At 34.1% G+C, this 27,648-nt stretch overlaps 1 protein-coding gene across 3 annotated transcripts in view; it reads right to left on the minus strand.

Moving 5' to 3' along the window:
• The window catches only part of LOC150076054 (transcription factor CP2-like protein 1), a 274,831-nt gene that overhangs the window by 179,634 nt on the left and 67,549 nt on the right, over positions 1 to 27,648 (minus strand). For all 3 annotated transcript variants that reach the window (XM_090387036.1, XM_090387034.1, XM_090387035.1), the window contains exons 4-7: positions 20,103 to 20,285; positions 8,275 to 8,507; positions 4,132 to 4,199; positions 1,186 to 1,291 (exon numbers count right to left, since the gene is read on the minus strand). In XM_090387036.1, the coding sequence (XP_090243162.1) occupies positions 1,186 to 1,291; positions 4,132 to 4,199; positions 8,275 to 8,507; positions 20,103 to 20,285 (590 nt within the window). The remainder of the gene's footprint in view (positions 1 to 1,185; positions 1,292 to 4,131; positions 4,200 to 8,274; positions 8,508 to 20,102; positions 20,286 to 27,648) is intronic.

Genomic DNA, 27,648 nt, shown 5'->3' on the forward strand with positions numbered 1-27,648 from the left:
GGCTTGGTCTATGATTTTCTTTATCACACAAAGCGGGTAACTGTTGTTGAGGGCTAGTTGAGTTATGGTCTGATGATAGCATTTGGTAAGAATCCTGAATTGCCACCTGTAACAATTTAGTATAGAAATTGACCTTATATTCAATGAGTTTATTAAAACCTATTTTATTAATAATGTCACTGGTATAATAGTGTTATTTATTGTTATATATGTTCATTATATATAGTATATAATTTACTGTATGGAGAAACTATGTAATGTCCTTTCCCAACTATATTAGTAAATGACTTCCATAAAACTACTAAAGATATAAACCTAATCACTAAATTCATATTTCATTTTATTTTTCTCTCAAAATGGGGTGCACATGATATTTGGATATATATATATATCTTCTTCTTCTTTGTCTTTTCCCACGTCATATGGGGTCGGCATTCAATGTTCCCAATTCACACTTTACATCCTCTTCTTCTCCTCTAGTTGGATTAACTTCTTAACCGGAACACATCTGCAGGTTTTGGCATAGTTTTTACGACTGGATGCCCTTCAAAAAGGTTCCTGCATTGAAAGGCATGGTAGGCTGTATTTGATTTGTTGGATACAGCCTACTCTTTTTTCTTCTGGCTTTTATTAGTCACTTATTGCTTGGGATTTAAGCTGCCGATCTACTAAACCTGCCACAGCCATATAAATGGAGTAGCTCTTATTCAGTGATGAAGCTTCCTCGTGATATATATATATATATATATATATATAGTAGTCATTTTTTTGTTTTATCACTGACAGGCAAGCAAACCACTCTTGAATATAAAGACTATAAACTAAAATAGTGATTCCTTAGCAAAATACACTAAGCTACACTTAAACCAGTGGTTATCAAGAACATGGTTGCTGAACAAGATGTTGTTGCACTCAGTTTTAAATAACACCTTGATGTGAAGAACTGGTGTTTAGTATCCCAGCATTACTCTTTTTTCTTCTGGCTTTTATTAGTCACTTATTGCTTTTTAGCATTAGTTTGTGAAAACAGCTGATGATCACATGTGAAAATTGCCGTTCCTAATCTGCTAAATAATAAACTAGCTGAAATTTACGAAATTTTCACAATGTTCAGTTAGTTTCATATTATACTAGAGAATTTCATACAATAGTATTTAACATTTATTCAGAAACAAGCTAGCTTACCTATCTCCAAGATTCTTTCACCTTGTCGCTGCTGTTGCCATTGCATTATCTGTTCCTTTTCCATAAACTGAAGCCTCCTTTCTTGAAAACCAACTCGAATTACACTCTGTAAATTTCAAAGGAAACAACATTTTTTTTTTTTTTTTGCATTAATACTTAATACAGGGTGTCCAGACTAGAGTTATCCAAAAATAACTTGAGAATCATTCATTATTTTTTCTCAAACGATAGCACAGTCAATAGGAAATCTTTCCAAGATTTGTTTCGTCACATTTTGCTGCATTTGGGGTATGAAACTGTGTCCCTTTCATTTTCAGTCACTCATCAAGTGAATGAAAATGAAAGAGACACACCAAAAGTCAATGTCTGGTTAGGAGTGCACAAAAATGGCTTCATTGGTCCATTTTTTTTTTCATAGATATGACTATGGAAAAAAAAAAAAAAAAAAAAAAAAAGCATGAGGCTTTATTAAAGACTGTGTGTACCAGAGAAAAGTTCAGGATTTGAACGATTTGAAACAGCATATCATTCAAGCAGTTGCTCTAATAATGCCTCAGATGCTGGAAAACACTTGGCAAGAGCTCGAGTATCGTTTTGACATTCTGCCAAGCTACAAAAGGTGCCCATATTGAACTTTACTAACCATCATAAAAACTTGGTGAGTTACTCTGCATAATAACAAAAAAATTATTTTAATACACCTTATAGATGCTGAGATATATGTGTGTATTTTTGGATACCTCTAGCCTGGACACCCTGTATAAACAATACTTACTTTTATCATTAAAATAGTACCGTCAATATTAGTCCTCATATGAGGTTTTCTCAAAAAGTTCTGAAACTGATGTATTTATTCCAACAATATACATAGCTGCACCCTGCGAATGAGGCAGCAACATTGTAGGTATTGGTGACCTGTATGTGTAATCCCACTGCATTACCCAATTTTGGTAGTCTGTTAGTCACAAAGGAATATGTAACCTGTGCTGCATTTAAAAATGATAGCTTCTAAAGAACAACAGGTATATATAAATTTATTATTAAACCTAAAAAAACACACTTCAAAAATACAAAATATTGCAAGGAGCAATCAGCAACAAAACTTAACAGCATTGGTTGTGCAGGGTCATTCTGAATCCCACCCTCCTCCAGCTTTTCTTTTCTTTTTTTTTTTTTACCCTTGCTATTTTGCTGACTTCACTAGAATGCCTTTCAGGCCACTCTGAAGTAATTCATGATGCTTTCACAAGTAATTTTTTTAACGGTTTCTCCACTGAAAACTCAAGAAATCTCTAATTAATAATAAAAAAATGTGCTAAAAAAGTGACAATATCTTTGCAAATGATTTCATTCAACTATCAAAAGGTTAAAAATACACACACACACACACACACACACACACACAAAAAAAAAAAAAAACACGCCACGAGAAGTATAATCACAGTTGTCAAAGTGATGTTGTTGGCATTTTGGCATTAGAGGTTCTATATGAGTGATTCAGTTAGAAGGAAACACCAACAACAGGAAAATGGCACCTTGATTCTTAATCATGATACTGCACCTACACATAATGCCCTATCTGTAGCTGAATACCTAGAGGAAAGAAACATTCTGTAGTTGAATACCTAGGGAAAGAAACGTTCTTGTGGTATCTCATCCTCCCTACTCTATATTTAGCTACCTGTGATTTCTTCCTCTTTTCAAAACTGAAAGATCACATGAATAATGAAAACTATTTCCAAAAGAAGAATTAAAGGCATGCTTCAAAAAGTGGCAGCATTATTGAAATAAAGATAATTTGGTCGCAAGGAAACCACTCTGAAAGGGGATGTATTCCAGAAGCATGTAATTCTAGTTGTGTTACTGAACCAGTCTCAGAACATTTTGATAGGCCCATGTATTACTAATGTATAGTGAAGTAATTGTAAATCAGAATTTTTAGAATATTTAAATTCTATATATGTAAATAAATCAAGTTAATTAATGTATGCAGTGTGTTGCATTTCAGATGAACTAGCAAATAGTAATAATTCATGATTTATAACAAAAGAAAAAAAAAGCAACAACTTTTATTGCATAAACAGAGCATTTCATTTCTGTACATTTGCCATGCTGCCCATTCATTTCTCCACTCAGCACATGGCAATAAACATAATACTAGTCCTTTACTATAATATCTGTGGTATATAGATAGCCTGTGTGGTATGTATGAAAAAATAAAGTGAAAAAAAAAAAAAAAAAAGGAAAAAAAAGTGAAATATAAAATTCTAAGAAAATCCATCTATTAGGACTCAGATTATTAAAAGTGGAGGGACGTGTTAAAGGTGACAGGTGCTTTACACATATATGCTCATGTCTAAAAATGATTAGACTGCTTGTTTCTCAAGACTTTGCAGGTGAAAACTAGGTAAGCTATTTCTCATTCGATTAACCTGTCAAAGCATATAGTCCAACTTTTATTTCAGCAGTTTTAGAAGTGAACAATTACTGTTCACTTCCAAATGAATTATGCATGCAAAGAACCTATCAGGTACTGTGCAACTATTTACTATTTTGCCTTCCTAATCAGCATGCTAGTTTTGGTTTCAGCATCACATAAACAATAAATTTCCGGGTCACTACCCGAGTTATAAACACCCAACTTATGACCACTATGTACGTAAAGGAAGTGCCATAAAATAAACAGTATAATGTTTTCACGAATGAACACCCATAGTACCAACTCTTAACATTTATAACATTCATTCTCAAATATCTTTGAATGCAGTAGATTTTTCAAAAGCTTTTTTTATTATTATTTTAACTCACCATTACTTTATATTTGACTCAGCAGTATCTTAGGCAGCAGTACACCAAGTTAGATCAACTTGTGGAGTACATCGTAACTTTGATAAAATATTATGTAAATTTCTCTAAGAACTTTTGGAAAATTCAAAATAAACCTACCTTTAACATTTTGCCTCTCATTTCAGTTAAATCACCTAGCTTCTTCAATTTAATTTCATATGATTGCCCTGAAAAGTATTCATGTATATATATATATATACATAATATGAATACAGTATATGTGTGCACGTGTATACATATGAGGCCTGTCAGAAAAGTAACGAGATTAAAACAATAAAAATTTTATTTTGAATTTTATGCAGAATAACAAGTCACCCTTGAAATAACTTCTCTCTGCAGCTACATCTCCAACGGCATTTCTAGTCATTAAAGCAAGACTGGCATTCTTCATCTGTCAGCTCTTTATAGTGTCAGTTACACTACATAATTCCTTTTGAACTGTCTCTATTTACTCATAATGATTTCCTTTTGGCTTCTTTTTCAGTTTTGGGAACAAAAAGTAATCACACAGAAGGAGGTCTGGTGAATACGGCGGTTGCAAGATGACTGGAATGCTCATCTGACCAGAAATTCTGTAATTGTGAAGGCAGATTGGGATGGTGCATTATCATGGTAGAGGATGCAATTTTGACTGATCTCTGATCATACACAAAGGATTCTTTTCTGTAACCACTCAAGAATTTCCCTGTAGTAATTTTGGTTTGTTGTTTGTCCCTATGGCAGAAACTCTTTGTGAATGATGCCACGATAATAAAAAAAACACACAATCATTGTTTTCACTCTTGATTTGGTCATTTGAGATTTCTTCAGACGTGGAGGTGTTTTCGGGTGCCACTCTTCACTTTGGTGTTTGGTTTCTGGACCGTACTAGAAAAACCAGCTTTTGTCACCAGTAACAACTCATTTCAACATGTCTGGATCGATTTCTAACCTTTTTAGCAAATCAAGACATATGTTCATGCAGTTTTGTTTTTGCCCATCACTCAAAACCTGTAGAACCATTTTTAAATCTTCACTTAAAATTTTGTGAACAGCTTTTTTTTTATCATTCTGATTGTTAACTTTCAATTTCAACGAATTAACGCTTTCACTCTTTAGACATTGTCATCAGTTCAAGTGGTTGCTGGCTGTCCAGCATGTGTCTCATCTTCCACCGTTTCATGTCTCTCTGAAAACAGCCTGTGCCAATGGAACACTTGAGATCATAATATAGCATCTTCTCCATATGCCATTCTCAATTTTTAATACACAATAGTTGTACTTTCTTTCAGTTTCACACAAAACTTGATCGCATATCAATATCACTGTTCCATGATTGTAACACGCTTAACACATGATTACTATAACTGCACTAGCATCAAATGTACTGCATCTAATGAGTTGAAATGCATAGTGAAGGTTAGGGGAAGGACCATGCTATATGTTATGCATCACTTGTTTCCAGTGTTGCCACTACACTTGTTATAAAATTTCTCAATACTTTTCTGACAGGCATCGTATATATATATAAAATATATAATATTGTTAATTTTCAATTATTACTTAATTACAATTACAACTAAGTAATCATTAATTATTACTTAGTTATAGGACAATTACCTGTGCAAATAATCAAGCACCAGCATACCTTACAATGTAATGATGATAGTTGAAAAAAAAAAAAAAATTGTTCATGCTAAAGTGAAACAATTAGTCAATAGGCCCTCTAGGCTGAGGACCTACAATATGCAAACAGAAGTAATTAGTATAGTACTAACCCAAAATACACCTAATAATATCATTAATGGTGTACATAAGCAAAGAATAATATACATTGTAATTTATTAGCAAACATATGAAAAATTACATAGAATTAAAAAAAAAAACAAAAAACAACTAAGTCAACAAATCAAAGCTGAAAAACAGCTTCTCTGACAAAACCATATAAAAGAACCAAATATGCTGCTAAATTAATGTTTTCAAACAACTGAATGACCTAAAAATTTATCTTGATCTATATTTAGAGGAATGGCATGTAAAACTTAATTAAAATGTTGGCTATCTTTTTTCAGGTGTAACTAACCTTATAATTATAAAAATTTTTAGGCTGTTATTCCTACTACAATATTATATATGAAAGAAAAAGTTATTTGAAATGGACTCTTTCTTATAAATAGTACAGTCAAGGTCTTGCACCAGCCACGGGGTTCTGCTCTTGATAATGAGATTTTCTATTGTCAAATTGCAAGTTTCAACTTGCATCCAGTATAAGTCTGTTAAGTAATCATACAGTACATTTCCTTTTCCTTGCTGTAGTGTGTGTGTGTGTGTGTGTGTGTGTGTGTGTGCTGCATTTATTTTTATCATGATCTCTGTGTGAAAAAAAAAATTTTTTTTTTTTTTTCACACATATCATGATAAAAATAAATACTCATTCACAAACATGAAATTTTGCCAATTATCAATTGCAGAAATCTACTTCTGAAACAATGAAAAGGCCTTGGGTTTAAGGAGAAGATTCTCTTGTCTCTAATTGGTTAGGTATCACAGATTCAAGGAGGAAAAAAAATGGTTTAGCAGACAACGACTGTGCTGGAAGACTTATTATTATTATTAGCCATATGGTGCAAGGAAGCCTGAGGCTTATGCTGCACCAGGCAAAAAAAAAAAAAAAATTCCCTATTACAGAGAGAGAGAGAGAGAGAGAGAGAGAGAGAGAGAGAGAGAGAGAGAGAGAGAGAGAGAAGAAAGGAATCACCAAGAAAGAGAAGAATGATGATATCCAGCTCAGGACCCTGGGTGTGCCAAGCCCATACTCACCAGATGTGAGCCCCTGGGGTTAACTGCTTGCACACCTAAAAAAAAAAAAAAAAACCTCTAAAACAGCCAGACAACTGATGCATCAAAACCACTGTGTGACTGTCAAGGAATTTTATGTGATTATCTAAACATGTGTCTGGACACCTCGGTTGTTTACTAATGATTACTGCAAAGAGAAAAAGATAGTTTTCAGCATTCTCATAATGGCATTTAAGAACAATTTGATGTTTTCTTCACAACTTACAAAAAAGCATAATTCATCATTTCATTAATTGTTATGAAAAATTTTTCTGACAAGACCAGTTGAAAGGAAAAGGGATATTAAAACCCCCTTTTTGACCATCATGGTATTTTGCAGTATGAATTGATTCAAGGTGCTGCAATGAATAAGGAAAGCTATGTACAGGGTGCTGGGCCAAGTGAAATTTGGCAAAAGAATCCAGAACAGCAGGAAGCAAAACATTGAAAGTTGTTATATGACAATGAACATGCATTCTGTTCATTTCTCATACAACAGGAGATCACTGTTTGTTTCGGGATTTATTAGGCGCATCGGCAACTATGGCCATAGTGCACCACAGGAGATCACTAAACCCGATACTATTGTGCTATGCCCCTCCCACCACCATCTGACCTCTCAACATGCATTTTTTCTCTCTCTTGACAATGAAACAATGTCTACAAGACAGTCACTTCTGCAGCAAACAAGAGTGGTTACCAAATGAAAACTGTTTCAATAGTGTTGCCATCTCATTACATCTCATTAATCTCTTGCTTGATCTATGTTAGACCAAAGGTACAATTAATTATTAACACTAACAGACATGAAACCTCTTAAGCTTTTACTTTAAATTGCATTTGGCTACCAACTGACTTTTCTCATACTCCATCTTTAATTATCTCTGTTTAGTAACAAAGCACACTGATGGGTTATTTACTCACCTGATATACTTTTCTTTAGTCTTATTCATAGTGCTATCAGGGGCAACTTATAACAGGATGAGCATAAGAGATCAATCCTTTTATCAAGAGACCTTTTTCCTCTAGAAAATCTGTTTCCCTAATCTCCATTATAAAACAAGAATGAGTGCTGTCATTTTAACTGCATCAACTTTTACTGGCACAAAGTTTCTTGGAATTTTTTAATTTTATATACATACTGATAATGAACAAATATGAAATGACATTTCAAAAAAGTATTTCTCCACTCTGCAGTCTTGTCCAAAGTAACAGATTTTGACAGCTTATAAAACATCAGGAATTGTTTTTTTATTTTCAACAGACATAAAATTAAAATAGATAATTATTCTTCCAAAACAGTAAAATTAGCAAATTGCTGGAAATATTATAAATTTCAAGATGAGGGAAGAAAGAATTACTTTATGAAATGTTATTTCTTATATTTCTTCACTTGTGCATATGATATTTTCTACACAAACTAACCTTGATTTAAATAAGTCATGGTCTCTTCATGAACCTTTGTAGCTATTGAAGTGGCAGCTCCAAGTACATATTGAAAGCTACTATTCTTATGATGTGGCGAACAGTCCCTTATTGACAACGTTGGAGGTGAAGTAGATAGCTGTAACATTTGACTTAATACAGATGCATTTAGCATAATAGGTGTGGAAGACGTCGCAATGCGTAGATCAGGTACTGAAGAACTGTGCCGACACCTGAAATCAATGTTTACTGTTTATGTTAAAATTAAATACAGAAGAGTTTTTATTTACTAAAACTAAATTTACTATATTAAAATAATATAAAAATTGAAAGCTAAGATTTACACAATGAGGTAATCTATATAAGAAGGATCATACTCAATTTCATTAATTAAATTCATTATTGTTGAAATTCACTGGAGATTTATTATTCAAATTATAAATACAAAAATGCTTCAAATGAAATTCATTAAGAAATTTATTATTAAAATTCATTAAGTGAAATTCATCAAATTCATTACAGTAGAATCTTGTTAATAACAAGTTCCAGGGATCTAAATTTTTGGGTTTGTAGTAATGAGGTCTGAAAAAATGTCAAAACTTGACCATTTTCAATGGTACTTATCTATTAATATTAACTTAAGCTTTGTCTAACAATAATAAGAATAATATTCTGTTTAGTTTTTTTTTTTTTTTTTTATAAGCGAAGCCATGAGAAAAGAAACAATATAATGGAAATGAAAATATACAAATAAGCATACACATAGTATTAATATTAAAGAATAACAATTAACTCATTAATAAATTAATCTAATTTATAAAAGAATCTAATTTCATTTGCACGGTTTATGTCTTACATGCACTCTTACAGGCAACACACATTATTTTAATTTTTCATTTTCATCACTAGTAACAAAGACTTAATTTTGTTTGGCAGTCAGCAACTCTTCTGGAATTGGCATTGCTATAGTATCAAAATCATTATCTGCCTTAATAACTTCTCCAAAAAAATAATCCACATGCTCCTTCAAAGTCCCATCCCATTATCAACTGTTCTTACTGGTTGGTTAACATGTAATGAATCATCTATATTTAATAGTTATATTTCTTACCAAACAGGAGACTAATGACATTCACAGTATCAAATTTCTCTCCTCTTCTCTAAAACAAACATGTGTTAACTCAAAAAACTAACATATACATGTAGGCAGACAATTTGACCGTAAAAAACAGTTATCAAAGCTTAAGGTTCTATACAATTGCCCCTCCTACACCTAAAATTAATTTTAAACAAGGTATTTATAATGTATTTGTAATCACAAGAAAAATTGATTATGGGGTTCCCTTTAATTACACAAATATCAGGATACCCAAACTCCTGTATCAATTTATTTCATTACTGCCTGTGTCAAATTCAGAATAAAAGAGTCTCTTGCAATAAAGTTTTTTTAGTAAAGGTAGCAACATTTAGAGAACAATAAATGTAGTAGAGCATCTATGAGACAATTATTATGTCATTTTTAAAAACAGTGACTACAGTGGACACCTTTTAAACTTAAGGTGTATATATTAATATTATTACACAAAAAATTATAACACATTAGATATGAACAACTCTTTAATAACGCATTAAACACGACAAAGTCTTTTATAACATATTAAACATAACCAATAAAGTGACAAAGTGTTATCATCTCAAATAATAGCATCTGTATCATCATCTGTATTAGGGCTTACAATACTGGTCAAAATCTTAATACTGGTATTTCGGTATTTTTAATTTATGAAACCAGGATACCAGTATTCCAAAAAACAAATGTTTTTCTCAATAAAGTTTGATGACAATTAGGTGCAATAAAGTAAGGAAAAAAAAACAAGTACTGTAATTACTTGAATTCATGTTTTAAATAAACTTTTATTGCAATAATAAATATTCTGAAAAAAATCAGTTATTCTAAAAACAAAAAAATACATATTGTTACTGCAAAGTTTAGTTATGTTTAAGCACCCACACTACCTGTCCGAATAAAGTGAGCTCTTAAGAAACATAAGCAATCAATAGTACGTTTGTTTAAAATGGATCTAATTTTGGTACGTATTTGATTAGCGGCAGAAAACACCCTTTCGGATTCTATTCTGGTGCTATTGTACTGAGATAATCGTAGACGATCTCAGTCCATATTTTCTAGGCTTTGAACTTTTTTTAGCAAAAATAGTTAAAAGTATTTCGTTAATTTCTGACTCAAGTTCATCTTTTAAAATCTCATTGGAGTCAGGCAATTTCTTATTTTGGAAAGAATTTGTGGAACATTGATGTTCTGTTCCATGTTGGTCTTCCATGGTTGAATTATGTTTATCATTTTCTAAAGGAGAAAGACGTTTTATTAAGCAAAGTATAATTTTCATTATAGTATCTTTACTGAGTCTGGGAGAGAGAGCAAAGAGTGGGGATAAGGAATAAAGAAGAGAGCAACGAGTGCAGTTAAGGAATTCTTCACATATATAAATGCAAAGAACAGAAGAACAAATCAGATTGGACCCTTATGTAATGGACGTGGGATAGTATTAGATAACATAGCTGAAGTTGCAGATGAACTCAACAGTTACTTTGCGTCGATATTTACATAAAAAAACCCTTTGTATCAATGAGATATTATGGAAGTGAAGTTGAAAAAAATGTAATTAATGATGTTGAAATTTCAAATGATTATTTAATAAGAACTTTCGCACCTACAGGCAAGTAAGGCTCCTGTGGTTGATGGCATATACCCTATAATCTTAAAGGAGGCGGCAAGTGAGTGCATTGAATTATTAAGGCTAGTTATGAGAGCATCACTGGACAGGAGAGATTCCGTTGGATTGGTGTAAATTGGAACATAAAGGCGGTTCTAGGAGTGTAATGGGATATTACCGACCGGCCAGTCTAACTTCAGTAGTAGGGAAAATCATGGAGGCAATGATCAAGGAATTGCCTTGAAATGGAATTCTGCAGGATACACAGCATGGTTCTGTAAAGGGAGAATCATGTTTAACAAATCTGGTTAGCCATTTTGACAGGTCACTCGTGAGCTGGATTTAGGGAATATTTTCAACATTGTTTATTTGGATTTCAGCAAAGCATTTGACTCAGTCCCACATGAGTGGTTACTTTATAAGTTGGAGGATGAAATCATAGGGAAAATCCTTAGATGGATAGCACGATGGCTTGAGGGCACCAGGCAGAGGGTTGCAATAAATGGTTATTCCTCAGATTGGGTTAATGTAAGTAGTGGGGTTCCCCAAGGATCAGTATTGGGATATATCTTAAATGACATCTATGAAGGGATGGAGGGTGTGAGGTCTAAACTTGCAGATGATGTAAAGATCAGTAGAGTAGTTAATGATCGCCGCCAAGCAGAACTTCTTCAGAGTAACCTAAATAGACTTCCAGGATCATCAGAAAAGTGGCAGCTATGCTTTAATTCAGCAGTCTTACACCTGGGGAACAGCAACCCCAAAATAACTTATACACTTGGTGGAGTTGAACTAAAGTCAGTAGTGGAGGAACGGGACTTGGGAGTTACGATACGGTCAGACATGAAGTTGTCCGAGAATTGTGAACAGGTTCAATGTTGCATGGTGTCCTATTGATGATTTATCGAACATTTGCTAGTAGAGATAACGATGTCATAATCACATAAAGGTGATTTTATAACCTTTATGTGATTAAATTATAAATCAAATATATCTTTTTTAAATTAGTACCAAAAAACCGTTATTTTTTGTATCAATACCGGAAAAAAATGACTGGTATCCCGGTATTGCAAGCCCTAATCTGTATATTGTACAGATGCATCATCTGTACAATTAACTTCAGCAACTTGTACTCTTTTGGATCTTTACTTGCAATCTGTATTTGTTCTTTTAAATACAGGGAAACCACTATTAAAAGACTACAGTGAATAACAGACACCAGGACTGTGCCGAGCCATTTTAGGATCTGAGGCAAGAATGAAAAATTGCGCCCTCCCCTAAAATATTAAAAAAAAAAAAAAAAAAAAGAAGAAAAATACTTATTTAAAATACATTTCTGGTACATGTTTTAATAAAAATAAAAGGATGACAAAAAATAAAATAAAAACTGTTTAAAGTTATATTCTCATAAGCAGTATTTATTATAAATATATAATAGATTTATTCATGCGTCATTCATTCAAAAATTATTTAATCTTTCTTTTGGTGCCCCTTTCAGCTTTTAACCTGAGGCAAGGGCCTCATTTGCCTCACCCTTGGTACGGCTCTGACAGACACCACTTGAAAGTGCCCAACTTTATTTTCCCCAGTCCCGAGGTAGGGTTTTTTGTAATGGGTTTACTTCTACATAATGACCACTCAATAGCAGACACATTTGGTCACACTAATTTAATATAAACACAATACCAATGAAACTTGGATGTGCATAACAACACAATAAAAGTTGTAGCATAAAGTGCATTTGCTGATGTTTATAAACAATGAAAAGGAGCTATGGTGTCAAGTGCAATTTTTGAGATCACATATATCAATGCTACACATGACTGGGTACGAAAATAAGTTAGAGATCATAAGATGCCAAAATTCCTATGAACACTAAACTGAAACAGAATTTAAGTGGGAATCAGAGTTTCCATATGGAAACAGTGCATAAAACATGCTCTGTGGTATTCAACTGGAACACAGTTTAATGGCACAGACATTTTCATTTTCAAAATTTTTTAAATTCTACAGTTACATTTTCAGATTCTCTTCAATTTCAGTGGTACTTAGACTAAATCTTTTTTATTTAATGGCTTCCAAAAGGAGGAGTTCAATCCTCGAAGAAAAAATGGAAGATATTGAATTAGAAAAGAAGGAAAAATTTAAATGACTTAGCACTTTCTGAAAGATTTAGCATGAATAAAATGCAAATTAGCAATAAGGACCCAATATATACATGGGCTTAGACAAAAATGATAAGGTGAGATAAATAGGGACAATTTTCTCTTGATGCTGTTGCACCTGTGCATTATATGACAAAAAAAGGCATTTTTAATTGTGATGAAATGGGATTATATTTCAGGTTATCCCAGAAAAAACTGTTTCAAGGGTGAAAAATGTAGCGCTGGAAAAATTTCAAAAGAAAGGCTAAATGTGTGACCATGTTAGAAAAATTAGAATCATCGTTGACAGGTCAAAGCCTTGTTGTTTCAAAAGTGTAGATTTAAGTAAGTCTGATATTATCTGATAAATAACTAAAGTCTTGGATGACAAGAGCAATAATGAGTAAGTGGCTCCTGAAATTTGATAACAAACTGAGGAGAGCCAACATGAATGTCATTTTATTTCTCAATAATTCTAAATCACATCCTGATCTCAGCTTCAAGAATGTTAAGCTTTTTTTTTTCTGCCCCCAAATGCAACTTCAATAGGTCAACTATTAGATTAAAGGACTGTCCAAAACTTTAAGATTCACCACAGACAATTTTTTGCTGCACACACACACACAAGCAAAAACAGATTTTGACAGATTCAGCAAAATTTATCAGCATTATATGTAACTTTTCAAATACATTCTGCCATGAAATGCATAACGGAAGTGTCACACACTGTTTTATGAAAGCTGGATTTATTGGCATTAGTGGCAACTAAATAAGCTGCAAAACTGTCCCAGAAGAAACAATCAAATTTGTTGCTAACTAAATAAAGGACTATGACCCCAATACAAGTTAGAAAAATACACAAAACCTAATCATAATTTAATAGAGAAGATTGAACTGAAGGACAAGGCAGTGATACAGGAAATGCAGACAGCATTCTAATGTAGTATTGAAAATTGACAATTATTCTAATGCTATGGATTGTGTAGAACAATTACAAAGGTTTACACTATTAAAAGATGTAAATGCGAATTTGATCTGTTCTCTATAAATATATTTTGAAAAAGAAGCCTGCGATTCAAACAGAAACCTCAAAGTAAAATTACATGTTATTTTTTGAAAAGCAAAAAACCTTATAGGTGTCTTACAGTATAAGTAACTGTAATATAGTATTAATTATATTGTAGATCAATGGTGTCCAACCTACAGCTCTCGAATAAATTTTATAAGGCCCTTGCAGAAAGTGAACTAAAACAGCATTTTAGAGACTGCATGTAGAGGCATGTGTCGAGCTCGACTATATCAAATGTGTACATGTAGTCCAGTGCAGTCATATGTACGCTAAATAGTTATGTATATATATCAATCTTTTCATATTGTGAAATTCTACTATTTTGATATAACTTGTTCATTGTATTGAATTATTAATTTGCATTGAATTAAAAAATCATCCTTAAAAATGTTCTGAAAGATGAAAGTCGATTTGGAGTGCCATGTTTTTAATCAAAGGTGGACTGAAGACTATTTCTTCATTGAGTATGACGTAAAAGCAGTGTGTTTGTGTGTAAGGAGACTGTGTCATTCACCTTAATATTGAAAAGCAGTGATCCTTTTTAAGTGTAAATTTTCTAAAGCATTTAAAAGCAAAAAGTAAGGTATTTTTTTTTAAAAACAAAAGTGAAGTATTTTTTTACAAAAAAAAAAAAAGGTAAGTCATATTTTTATAGTTTTAATAAAATCTAAAAAATAAATCACTGACATGGATTTGTTGCACATAAGTGTTGGGAATTTGCATTTTTTATACATAGCCTGAAAATAAAAAACAGTAACATGAAAATAGAAACTTCCTTTTACATGTAACAAGATATGGAAAATGCAACACACTAATTTTTCTCAAATAACACGGTACGGCCCGCGAAACAAATCTAACTTTGAATATGGCCCCTGTAAGAGAAAAGACTGAACATCACTGCTGTAGAAAATATTGTATATATATATATATATATATATATGCTTAGTATGTTAATAAACATGCACTACACTTTTGAATTACTGTATTTTTATTTTCATACTAGCATATTATGCTAACATAGTACAGTAACAAAATAAATATATATCCTGTATTACATACATGGTGTGTATAATAAATTGTTGATAGGAGTAATTAATCATCGTATTAATTTTAGCTGAGTGATCAGGAGAAAGAGTGCAACACACATGCTCTTTACGTGGACCACAGTTCAAGCCCTGTAACTGATAAATACAGTTAATGATTGTACTCATGATTTATTGTAATCTCCCCTCCGTAGCTGAGTGGCCAGGAGCGGGAGTGCAGTAGCACACGCTCTTTGAGTAGACCGGGGTTCAAGCCCCTGACTGCTGAATACGGTCGATCTGCCAACCCGCAGTGGACCGACGTGGCAGATTATGGTCCATTTCCCTCAGCATGAATTGTTGAGGAGGCTTCCATCCTGCAGTGGGTTGATAATGGCTGCACTTTACCTTTTTTTTTTTATCCCTGATCTGGTGGTTGTGCCAGAGTATGTACAAGATACCCTCCTTACAAAAGACACTCTGTATGTTCCATCTTTCTTTCTCTCTCTCTCTCTCTCTCTGCACAGTCAATCAGCACGTGGTCAGAGTGACTCATCTGCCTTCCTAAATCCTGTGTGTCTTTCAAAGTACTTTACTGTGAACAGAATTTTTCATATTTTGATCCAGATTAACTGTAACCGAATTAGCGAGGGTTTACTGTAATTCTCTCTTTAACAGTTTGTGGTTTCATGATGAAATAAACATTTCACTTACACATCACCACATGACATACTTCAAAAAGGTGAGCAATGGTTATCACAACTAAACTTCACGTACTATTTCTTTAAATTTATTTCTAAATCTGTTTTACTATAATCTCTCTACTCCATTATTTTCAACACATTAAATAATGATGACTATCAATGTACAGTGGCAAAGTTAGGCAACAGAACTATTATTTCTGAAATCCAACACTGTTCAACACGTCTGCATGAAATAGTGAATACACATCTTGTGGATTGTGTATCTGAATGCCTTATTTATATAGCAAATTTAGCAAAAAATATTTAATAGTTGTTTTGTTAAACAAAGCTTTTAAATTATTTGATTAAATTATTTCTATAGACTACTAAATTATTTATTTCCCATTATTAGAAAGGAAAAATTTCAAATACCATAAAACTTCTTTTTTTGGCTGATGCTGTATTACAATGCAGATAATGTTTTTGCAATATATTCACAATTAGAAATGCAAAATTATTTTATAGCTGCAGTAAACAGAAGAATTTATTTTGATTCAAATCAAGTTCATCAATGAAGCAAAGAATAAAAAAAAATTATTAAAATGTCTCTAAACTCTATGCTATCACATTATTTTGATGAACCATGTTTTTCAATATTCTCATCAAAGCCACTTTTTTTGCGAAGTGTTATGTTTGATGCAACACTGCCCCAAGAAATAACATTATGAACGGCATCCAAGATATTCTGCTTTGGCTGCAAATTGTTCTTGTTCCCTCATTCTACATACATTGTGGATTGTGTACCTCATATATGCTACTGTATATGATCTCTTGAAGCATGTTTTGGGAAGGCATGTTCTTCAGATTAATTCTCAGAATATGCATCTCAGCAGAATATGCTGCACAATGATCTGCAATCATCAAAATATTCTTTTAATTTTTTTTAGCTATTCTTTTATCCACTCTCAATAAGCAAGTAATCAAGGCTAAAAAATTGACTGCAAATCTCAAACTTCTATTGGCCTCATAATCAAATGAAAGTTGGTTACCTACTTTAAAACATTATGCCTTGGAAAATTTTCTTATCACAGGCAGGTGCAGTTTTGTACTGCCATCTGCTTTGCAGAATAACAGAATAATAATGCTATCTTTACTTTAGAGTAGCAAATACAAAAAGTGTTTTTTTTTGGGGGGGGGGGGATAAATTAAACTTTAATTAATCAGAATTGTACCAAGCTTTGTAATAACCAAACAAAATAACATAATTTATCTCTCATAGGATAAAATTGTGCTTTGTAATATATATTAACCAAATTTTGTAATAAGGGAATATGTTATGTAGAAAAGGCTGTCCTTCTGCAAGGAAATGATACATGCTTTATATAAACCAAGTGTATAATAACAAGATTCTACTGCATAAATTAATAATAAATTTTATTTATGTAAAACAACTATTCAACCAAAGTTATTTAAAGACTGTAAAAGTAAAAATTTTCAATGTTAAGGTAAAATTTTACAATCAAAAATTTTTTTAAATCATGCCTAAAGACCTCACTTTGACAAAACAGGTCAATGTTGATACTGTGTATAAGATTAAAAGTACAATTAAAATAACAAGAGATGGTTGGTATGTGCAAACTTAGTACTAATCAAAGTGTGTCCCACAAGATGACCAGGACTGTTAAAATTAATAACAGCAAGTGAAATCTATTTGGCCAATTATTAATTTATTAATAAAATTTAAGTCTATAATATGTCTACAAGTCTTTAGCTTAAATACTGTATTTTATTGTATATCCCACATACTTTTATTTTACTGAAAAATTGGCCGACCGGGTTAGCCGGGTGGGTAAAGTGCTTGCCTGGCAACCCAAAGGTCGCAGGTTCGAATCCTGCCTAGGGCTTGGATCAAAGTACTGCAAAAACCTTGGGAGGTGCATTATGGCCACAGAAGCCGATGCGCCAACAACTACCAAAAAAAAAAAAAAAAAAAAAAACCCCGAAAAACTGGAATCAAAAATTTTGATTCCAGTTTTTCAGTCAATGAGGCTACAGCCAGACAAGAAAATAAAAACATTGAATTTTCATTAACTTCAGCATCTACTGTTAGGGGATGCTAACAAGTTTCTACCAGCAGTTTTTTTTTTTTTTTTTTTAATTTTAGTATTTTTATTTGTTTGTCTGGCCAGAGCCTAAAAAAAAAAAAGCATTTGTTTATTATTTATTAAAATGTGATTTGAACAAAGAAAAACTAAATTGTAAGGATTTTTGTTCCACCTGAAAGAGATAAAGAACAAGTACAATTGGTTATATTGGTTGTAACGAGTATCGAAATTGGTTATGAGTATCAATGGACAGACAAAATTTCCTCATTATAATCATTACTCACTATATCAGTGATGAGTTAAATCTACCAACTCCTATTTTTTTAAATTCTCAATTAACTTGATAAAAAGATAGATTCAAAAAACAAAAGAAATATTAAAGAGAAAAAATAACATTAGTATATACCTACATATTATTTGTATTAATATGCTTGTATTTGGTTTTTAAATCGATCCAGCCAACCATTGTTACAAAAAAAATCGTCGCATCCAAATTGTTTAGCAAATTTTTCCACTTGAGCTGTCAAGATTGGACTGCCTATTGAAAATCCAGCACTTCTTTGTGTAGTGGACCATTGAAGCAATGCTTCATCAACGTTTGTAGCCTTGCACTTTCTAAATTTTTTGTTTTTTTTCCGGATATGTTTTTTTACAGTGCCGATATGTAAACGTGTTTATTCTTCCACAATGTCAATATTGTTGAAGAGGACAAATAAAATGTTTTGCACACTTCAACCTTGTTTTGCACCATGTTCTATTTGCACCATGTTCAAAATAATTTTGACTTTTTCGCGAATCGAGAGACGCTCTTACTTGTTAGAAGACATGTTTCCAAAGGAAGGGTTCGTTTCTAACTCATTTTACTTTAAAATGACAGTAAAGTGATCTGCATACAAAGTTCTTAGAAGTCCCATTTCCAGAATTCTTAGAAATCCCAAAATAAATTTATGATTCAGTGAATACAACCTAATCTGTAAATAGAGTAATGAGACAAGCGGAATGCCAACTGCACTATTGTATAGTCCCTGCTCCCAAAAGGACAAGGTCATAAATTAGCTGCTAATCCAATGCAGGTGGTCATAAAAGCTAAACTGCCCTTTTCATTTTTGTATATTCCAAGAATTGGGTTTTTTCGACTATCCGAGCAATTAAGAACGTTTGCATAGTTACCAAAATTTGTAGTACGCTCATTATAACAGTGAGCAATTGTATGGGAATATACATAAATTAAAATCATTATGGCTTTTTTGCTCATTACAGCCGTGATCTTGTTCTTTTCGTGCTCATTATAACCAAGCTCAACTGTATTTATATCATCAATAAGTATTCCACAGAAGAATGGTCTAGGAGAAAAGCCCTGAGGAATCTTCCTGTAAATAGGACACTTAGTTGAATAGTTACAGTCAAATTTTACTGTGCACAAACTTAACACACAGCAGAGCATTTATGCATTTAAGTTTTCTGCTTTGTATTAATGTTTTGAAAGGGCTAAGAAGTCTAAGAAGTTGAATCTGTTTGACTGTCTACTACTACAACAACAAAACTTCCATTGCCTCATGAAAGCTCTTAACATATCTTTCTTTTCACTTCAATCAATAAGAGTGAAAATTTTGCTTCAAGATGGTCTCTTTTTTTGTCAAAATTGAAATATCCTCAAAACTTTGTCAGGTGTACACCTTCTCTTCTTACTTCTGTAAGAAAAACAAATGGTGCAATAATATTAATTAGTATTAATATATATTTGCTCCCTTTTCACTTGTGATTCAACTATTTCACACTGATATTTCCAAGCAGAGAACAGGTATAATACACAAAGAGTAAAGAGTAAGGAAGGAAAGACATTTTCTTCTGAGAAATAGAACTGCTCTGAGAGTTATTTCAACAAATTTTTGCTTTCTCTTCAGAGCGCCGCCAGATATTCTTCAGTGAAAAAAAGGGCAAAAAAAAAAAAAAAAAAACAGTGATCCAGGTCATGAGATGAGTTATGCCAAATGATGATGAAAATTTCTTAAATGAAAATTAAAGAACATTTAATATATTAATTCTATGACATTTATCTTCTACATTATATACCTTGATGGAGATTCATCACACTGATCCACTTCACTACTAACACAAAACCGTTTAATAGCACTAGAAACATCTTCATCCAAACAAGAAGTGAGTCGGTTCTTTTTTCCATGAAGAATTGCTATTGCACGAGAGGGTGGTATATCTTCACTCTGGTTTCTACCATCACTGCTTTTAGATACATCCCTAGATAGAAATAATATTCTGTTGCTAGCTAGCATATCTTTTTAATGGTCCAACAATAATTTTTAAAAAATTGTATAATAACATCTGTTTTATTAATAAGGTACACAAATATTCATACATATAGACATATATGCTATTTCAATTAAAAGGTACTGGGATCTATCTCACTTATTTTTATATTTATGCTATTGTCATCTGGAACTTTATCATATTTGAGGTTAAATTTTAGAATTACATGTTAAAATTGATCTAGATATTACTGCTTCAATTTTCTGATTCATAAATTTAAATTCTGCCTAATAAACTGCTTTTCCTTGACAGGAAAGTTGTTCTCCATTCTCAGTTTAGTCTAAAAATGACAATGGTATACTGTGCATGCAAACTGATTTTATTTGAAGGTAAAAAAAAGAAAAACACAATGGTGTTTTTCTTTATTAATAAAGCACATATAAGTCAGAAGAAAGAACATCACATACAAACACCATTTTTTAATTCCAAATAAAATGTGTTTACATTTATTTCAAAAGTACACTGATGACATTTTTAGAATAAACCGAGGATGGGCACAACTTTCCATTAAGTAAAAAAACAGTTTATCAGGAAAAATTTTAATTTAGAAATCATAAAAATATAAATTGCAACATAGTTCAATTTTAACTTTAGGAGAGGGCGCTGACTCTATTTAAAAGTTACAGCTGACAGTTACAGGCTCCGCAAAAACGATAAGTGTTTGCCTTTTATTTACATGATTGTTGTTTTATATTGTACTTTTGTGGATTTATTGGATGATTGTTTTCTGCAGCAGCATGTTCGAGAGGCAACCAGAGAAAGTAATACTCTTGATCTGGTTATCAGCAGTGATCATTCGTGTATTAAGAATTTGCAGATAAAGGAACCACTAGGTGGCAGTGATCACAGTGTGCTGAAGTGGGATTTACTCAAAGAGGTAACTACCGTCAGGGGTAAAGGAAAGGGTTTTTGCTTCCGTAAAGGGGAGTACAGTGGTCTCAGACAGTTTTTAAATTCTGTACAGTGGGATCGACTGACGATGTTACAAACAGTAAATTCTAAGTGGGAAGCATTCAAGGAATTAATCGTGGAAGCTACTAGACTTTTCATACCGATGAAGAAATATTGTTCAAGGTTTAGGCCTAAATGGTTATCAAATGAACTAATGGGACTCGTGACAGAGAAGAAAAATGCATGGGATGCATATAAATTATCAGGCGACGCAGAAACCTGTAGCAGATATAAGCTAGTCTGTAATCAGGTCACAAAGGAGGTTCGGCAGGCAAAGGCGGATTACGAGAAATCTTTGGCAAAAGATGCTAAGAAAAACAGCAAGGATTTCTTTACTTATATAAACTCTAAAAGGAAGGGGCTGAATATGATTGGTCCACTTGACATCGATGGTTCGACTGTTGATGATCCTGCTCAGATAGCAAACAAACTGAATGAGTATTTTGCATCTACATTCACACGTGAGGAATCATTACAGTTTGAAAATGGAAGAAGGTTATCAAATTGTAGCAGTGTGCTTAATGATTTTGTAATAACTGTATAAATCGCAAATCCGCCCTGCCATGGAATATTGTTCCCACATTTGGGGTGGTGCCCCCAAAACCTCTCTCAGGCTTCTTGATTCCATTCAGAAGAGGGCAGTTAGGTTAATTAATGATTCATCTCTAACGGAGTCTCTCCACTCGCTTTCTCATAGACGTACTGTTTCTGCTGCATGCCTCTTCTACAGATATTTCCATGGGCACTGTTCTTCTGAATTGGCTTCTATAATTCCCGCTCTCTCTTTCAAAACAGTCCGAACACGTGCCGCCACCAGCCAACATCCATTTACTGTCCAACTTCAAACCCACAGAACCAACTTTTCATCTTCCTCATTTATTCATTCAACTGCCGTTTTCTGGAACAACCTTCCTTCATACGTATTTCCTGAAAATTACAATCTACAGAAGTTCAAGTCCAATGTCAACAAATATCTTCTTTCGTCTTCTCAACCTCCAACCCAAGCACGGTACTAAGTACTATAGGTTCTAATACCTCTCGTGTTTGGGGTTCACATAAAAAAAAAAAAAAAAAAAAAAAAGTCATTGTCATTTACATGGTTTTTTAAGATGGCAAGCCGCTGGACGACTTGAAGCCAGACAGCTGCAAGTGGAAGTAGCATATTGGCTTAATGTGTTATGCAGTGTCGTGTTCACACTATGAAAGCAGTTTCAAGAGACAGGAACCATTATAAAAGCTGACCAAAGTTGCCTGAGGGCTATTTCATCTGGCTATAACAGCAAGACGGAACCCTATGATACCCTGTCATCAAAACTGTCTCTTGAGGTTGCTGTGGCCACAGGTAAAAACATTTACAACCAGACTGTGTTTGTTAAGAAGGCTCAATTTAAATGGACTCTATGCAAGGAAGCCAATGGTTTGTATCCTGTTAGCCCCAAACCACCGCAGAGCTCATTGAAACTGGTGCCATGAATATGTGACTTGGAGCCCTGATAAGTGGGGTACAGTTCTCTGTTCTCTGATGAATCCTGTTTTAGCCTACAAACAGATTCTGGATGTTAATTCACCTGGAGACAGCAAAGAATGTGGTACCATCCATCCAACATCAGAGAAAGGGACACCAACAGTGGAGGTGGTGTTCTTGTATAAGGCAGAAAAATTATCAATGGCTGCACCCCTCCATGTTTTTGATAGGGGCACCATAACTGCACAGAGGTACTGAGAACAGATCCTTGGACACAATGTGCGACTTTTTAGGGGTGCGGTTGGCCCAGATTTCTTTTCATGCATGACATGCTACTGCACATAGAGCTCAAGTGGAGAAATACCTTGAAACTGAAGATATCTAACAACTGCTGGCCAGCACGATCACCAGACTCAAATCCGATGGAACATGTGTGGGACACCCTTGGGCATCACATTGCACGGTGACAACAGCCAACTCCTCATTCTTACACTAGCATAGACCTTAACTTGGTGAACTAAGGTCTGTGCTGGTGGAAGAATGTACTGATGTCATGCGACTATATTTTCAAGCATCTTGCATTGCCTTCTGCAATGTGACCTTTTTTGGTCGTTGTTGTTGGTATTTGGCTTAACGATACAAGGGCTACTGAGGCCAAATTGTGTCTGCTCATAGTGTATTCAGTCAAAATATACCAGTGTAGGTGTTAAATTGAATACTCCTGTATAGGCCAATACATTTTTAAAAGATTATAATTCTTCTGTGTTTGCATAATATCCAAGGATATGAGTTAAATCATGTGAGACGTTCAGCCTAGAGAGCAACTGAAAAGTGTTTGAACATACGGTTGAATAAAGGGGACAATCAAACAGAAAATGGCTAACAGTAAGTTGACTGTCACAGGATGAACACTGGAGGGGGATCTTCTCCCAGTAGCAGGAACAGATGGGTATGATGAGTGTGTCCAGTTCTGAGTCTTGCCAGTACTAAAGAGGGTGCTGACTCTCTTTAAAAATTACAGCAGTGAGTTACAGGCTCCAAAAAAGCGATAAGTGTTTGCCTTTTTATTTACATAATTGTTATTTTATATTGTACTTAATACGTAGTCTTATAGTTATAGTTACACTGGTTATTTTTATTTTAATTTAGATAAAGAGTTTTTGTGGATTACTACTTAATTTACATAAAACCGTTATTTCGTTCGAATCTTGCAGCCATTGTTTTTGTATATAGTGGTAGGGAATTCAAATTTTTCATTGAGATAGCCAGGTAGCTCTAACGCATATTATATAGATTAATACGCTTCACTGTTTCTATTAGATAGCGTAGTATTGACATTTAATTAATTTAATTTTTTAATCTTATTAATTTAAAATAGCATGCCCCAAACTAGAGCAGCAAAGCAACGGGCACAAAGTGGCAGGAGTGCTGTGACTCGGGGGAGAACTGAGGGGGGCGATTCTCCAACGCATCACAGCCTAAAAAAATTTTGAACTTGTGAAATGTTTGCCAAACTCTCTGGAACGGAACATAATATTGCCATGGGGGATGTCTTTGTGTGTGCGCAATGTAAGGAGTGTAAGGAAATCAGGTGACAACTCAGCATTGTTATGGGCCTATATAAGAGTTTGAAGGACAGGGTGGATGCCCTCGAAAGATCTAAATTGAGGGGCCCATCAAGCTCTCAGCTGCCCACATCAATGCCAGAGCTTGCACTTGGTCATCACGCAACACAGCGGCAACCCCCAAGGCAGAATGTGCTGGTCCCACAGGAACTAGTAGTTGTTGGTGACTCTATTGTCAGGGAAACGGGTAACATGCTTTGTAAAAAGGATAGGTGGAACAGGGCCAGGGTATGTCTGCCAGGGGCAAAGGTTGATGACGTTGTAGAGCAGATATCATCTTTTAAGGGTACAAAAGGTAATATAGTTGTACACGTTGGCACTAATGATATTAAGAGTAGGAGACCGGCAGAATTACTTAACAAGTACAGGTCGCTGTTGAACAAAAGCCGAGAATTAGGGTTGAATTTGAAAGTGTCTGCAATTCTGCCCAGACACGATAGGAGGGAGTATATGATGAGAGCCTTGTTGATCAATTCGGGCTTGGAAAGATTGTGCAAGGCTCAAGGGACAGAATTTTTTTCAGCCTAGTCTGTACTTGTTAAAAGGAGAGACTGCTTCTACAGGGAAGGGATACACTTAAATAGAAAGGGTGCAAGAATATTTGCTGATGCTATCAAGGCAGTGTTAGGTGGGTCGGAAAACTGATAGCTTGGGGGGATACAAGGACTAATAGTTTAACAGTAGCCGTAGGCAGAGGTGAAGGTGATTCTTGCACAACTTCTATTAGAATAAGTAGCGACCTGGAGCGAGGGGTGTTGTGGGTTTCAGGGACGGATGGCAGTCATCCTGAAATAGGTGGGTATATGGGATGTCTTAGGGTAAATAGGAATAGGAGCATGTATACCAATGCTAGAAGTATAGTAAACAAATTTGATGAATTTGAAGTGTTGGTCAAGACATCAAAGGTGGATATTGTTGGGATAGCAGACACGTGGTGTCACACAGATATAAGGAATGCAGAACTAGAATTTGGGGAGTACAATATGTACAGAAAGGATAGACAGGATAGAAAGGGAGGAGGTTATGCTGTTAATTAAGAAAAACATAAAATCAAAAGAAGTGCACCCAGTTGATATAGATGAACAGTGCACTGTTGAGTCAGTTTGGTGTGACATAAGCACTGTGAAAGCAAAAATAAGAGTAGGAGTGTGTTATAGGCCTAATCACTCGAATGAGTACAATGAACAATTACAGTAATACCCCGAAGTTACGCGATAGGTGGGTCCGACGAAAATCGCGTAAGTCGGGGTACAACTTTGCATATAAATACATATAAATTTTGCTTAATTGGGACCAAGGACTAACAAAAACACTAGTTTAGAAGAAAAATATTAATAAAATTGCAGTTCTTTATACATATTAATACAAAATATGTATTAAAAAAAACAAATGACTTACGTAAAAAAGTTATTTCGATGTCGATGGCTTCATAAAATCTAACAAATTCGTCTGACGACAGAGCGCGTTCTTTTTTTCACGCAGAATTTCTTCGTAGCAAGCTAATAATTTTTTTATTCCTTGCTTTGTAGCTATAACGCGTTCTTCATTGGAGTCTATGTTTTCTAAAATTTTTAAGCCCTTTACAATTGAGCCCTTTTCAATTTTCAACCTGTCAAGTTTGCAATTGTCATGTGCTTTTCGCCGTTGCTTCATTTAGGCCTGTAGCACGTGCAATATCACATGATCTTTCATTTCGCTCAAAGCGTTTCACAATTTCATATTTTTTCTCTATCGACAGAGGTGGACTGGCCATAAGCCTTAGCGGGGAAACCCCAGTGGGCCAGTGTGATTTTGGCCATAAACCATAGTATGAGGCCATTATAAATTTTCCCGGGTAAGAATTTTTGACCCAGTCCGCCTCTGTTTATCGATAATTGCTTTTCTTTTTCTCTCTGAATCTGCAGTGTCTTCACCAGGACGCTTCCTTTTCACACCTTTTAATTAAGTATTTTATTCATTTTTAGGGAATAAAGCACAATTACAAAATGAGGAGGCACGCTTGATACGCATAAACAAAGCTGCGCGCATGTAGCAACTGAATAAACAACACCATAACACCATAAAGGCAGAGATACACTATTAACACCTCACATTTCTAGGGGTTACTACCATAAAACAATAAAAATCCAGTTGCGTTTCTGCTAGTGAAATCTGTTATAAACTGGTAGTAAACTCGATCTAATTGCATTTTCGATTATACCGATAGCTGGAATTGTGTTGGTTTTTACGTTATTATGGTGAAATGTGTTTCCCCTTCACTGATATAAAAAACATAAAAGCAGCAAAGTTGAATTTTGTTCATCTTTCGCTCTCATTCTCCGCCGTCGCACCGTATATCGATAACATATGAAAAACGACCTTGAAGATAGTGGGCGGCAGCGTTGCCAAACGAAAAAAATCAAGAACCGCGTAACTCCGAGTTCGCGTAAGTCGGGGTATTACTGTATACAGAGAAATAGAGTGGGCCAGTAAATCAGAATGTCTTATAATGGGGGATTTTAACTTCCCAGATATTGACTGGAACTTGTGGGTTGGTCACTCACACACTAGTCAGACTTTTGTGGATTTATTGGATGATTGTTTTCTGCAGCAGCATGTTCGAGAGGCAACCAGAGAGAGTAATACTCTTGATCTTGTTATCAGCAGTGATCATTCGTGTATTAAGAATTTGCAAATAAAGGAACCACTAGGTGGCAGTGATCACAGTGTACTGATGTGGGATTTACTTAAAGATATAATTACCATCAGGGGTAAAGGAAAGGGTTTTTGCTTCCGTAAAGGTGAGTACAGTGGTCTCAGAAAGTTTTTAAATTCTGTACAGTGGGATAAACTGACGATGTTACCAACAGTAAATTCTAAGTGGGACGCATTCAAGGAATTAATCGTGGATGCTATTAAAAGTTTCATACCTATTAAGAAATATTGTTCAAGGTTTGGGCCTAAATGGTTATCAAATAAACTAATGAGACTCGTAACAGAGAAGAAAAATGCATGGGATGCATATAAATTATCAAGTGACTCAGAAGCCAATGGCAGATATAAGCTAGTCTGTAATCAGGTCACAAAGGAGGTTAGGCAGGCGAAGGCAGATTACGAGAAATCCTTAGCAAAAGATGCTAAGAAAAACAGCAAGGATTTCTTTACTTATATAAAGTCTAAAAGGAAGGGGATGAATCTGATTGGTCCACTTGATATCGATGGATCGACTGTTGATGATCCTGCCCAGATAGCAAACAAACTGAATGAGTATTTT

Source organism: Mastigoproctus giganteus, chromosome 13 (genome assembly GCF_048544385.1).
Source record: "Mastigoproctus giganteus isolate SK-2022 chromosome 13, ASM4854438v1, whole genome shotgun sequence".
Taxonomy (NCBI): domain Eukaryota; kingdom Metazoa; phylum Arthropoda; class Arachnida; order Uropygi; family Thelyphonidae; genus Mastigoproctus; species Mastigoproctus giganteus.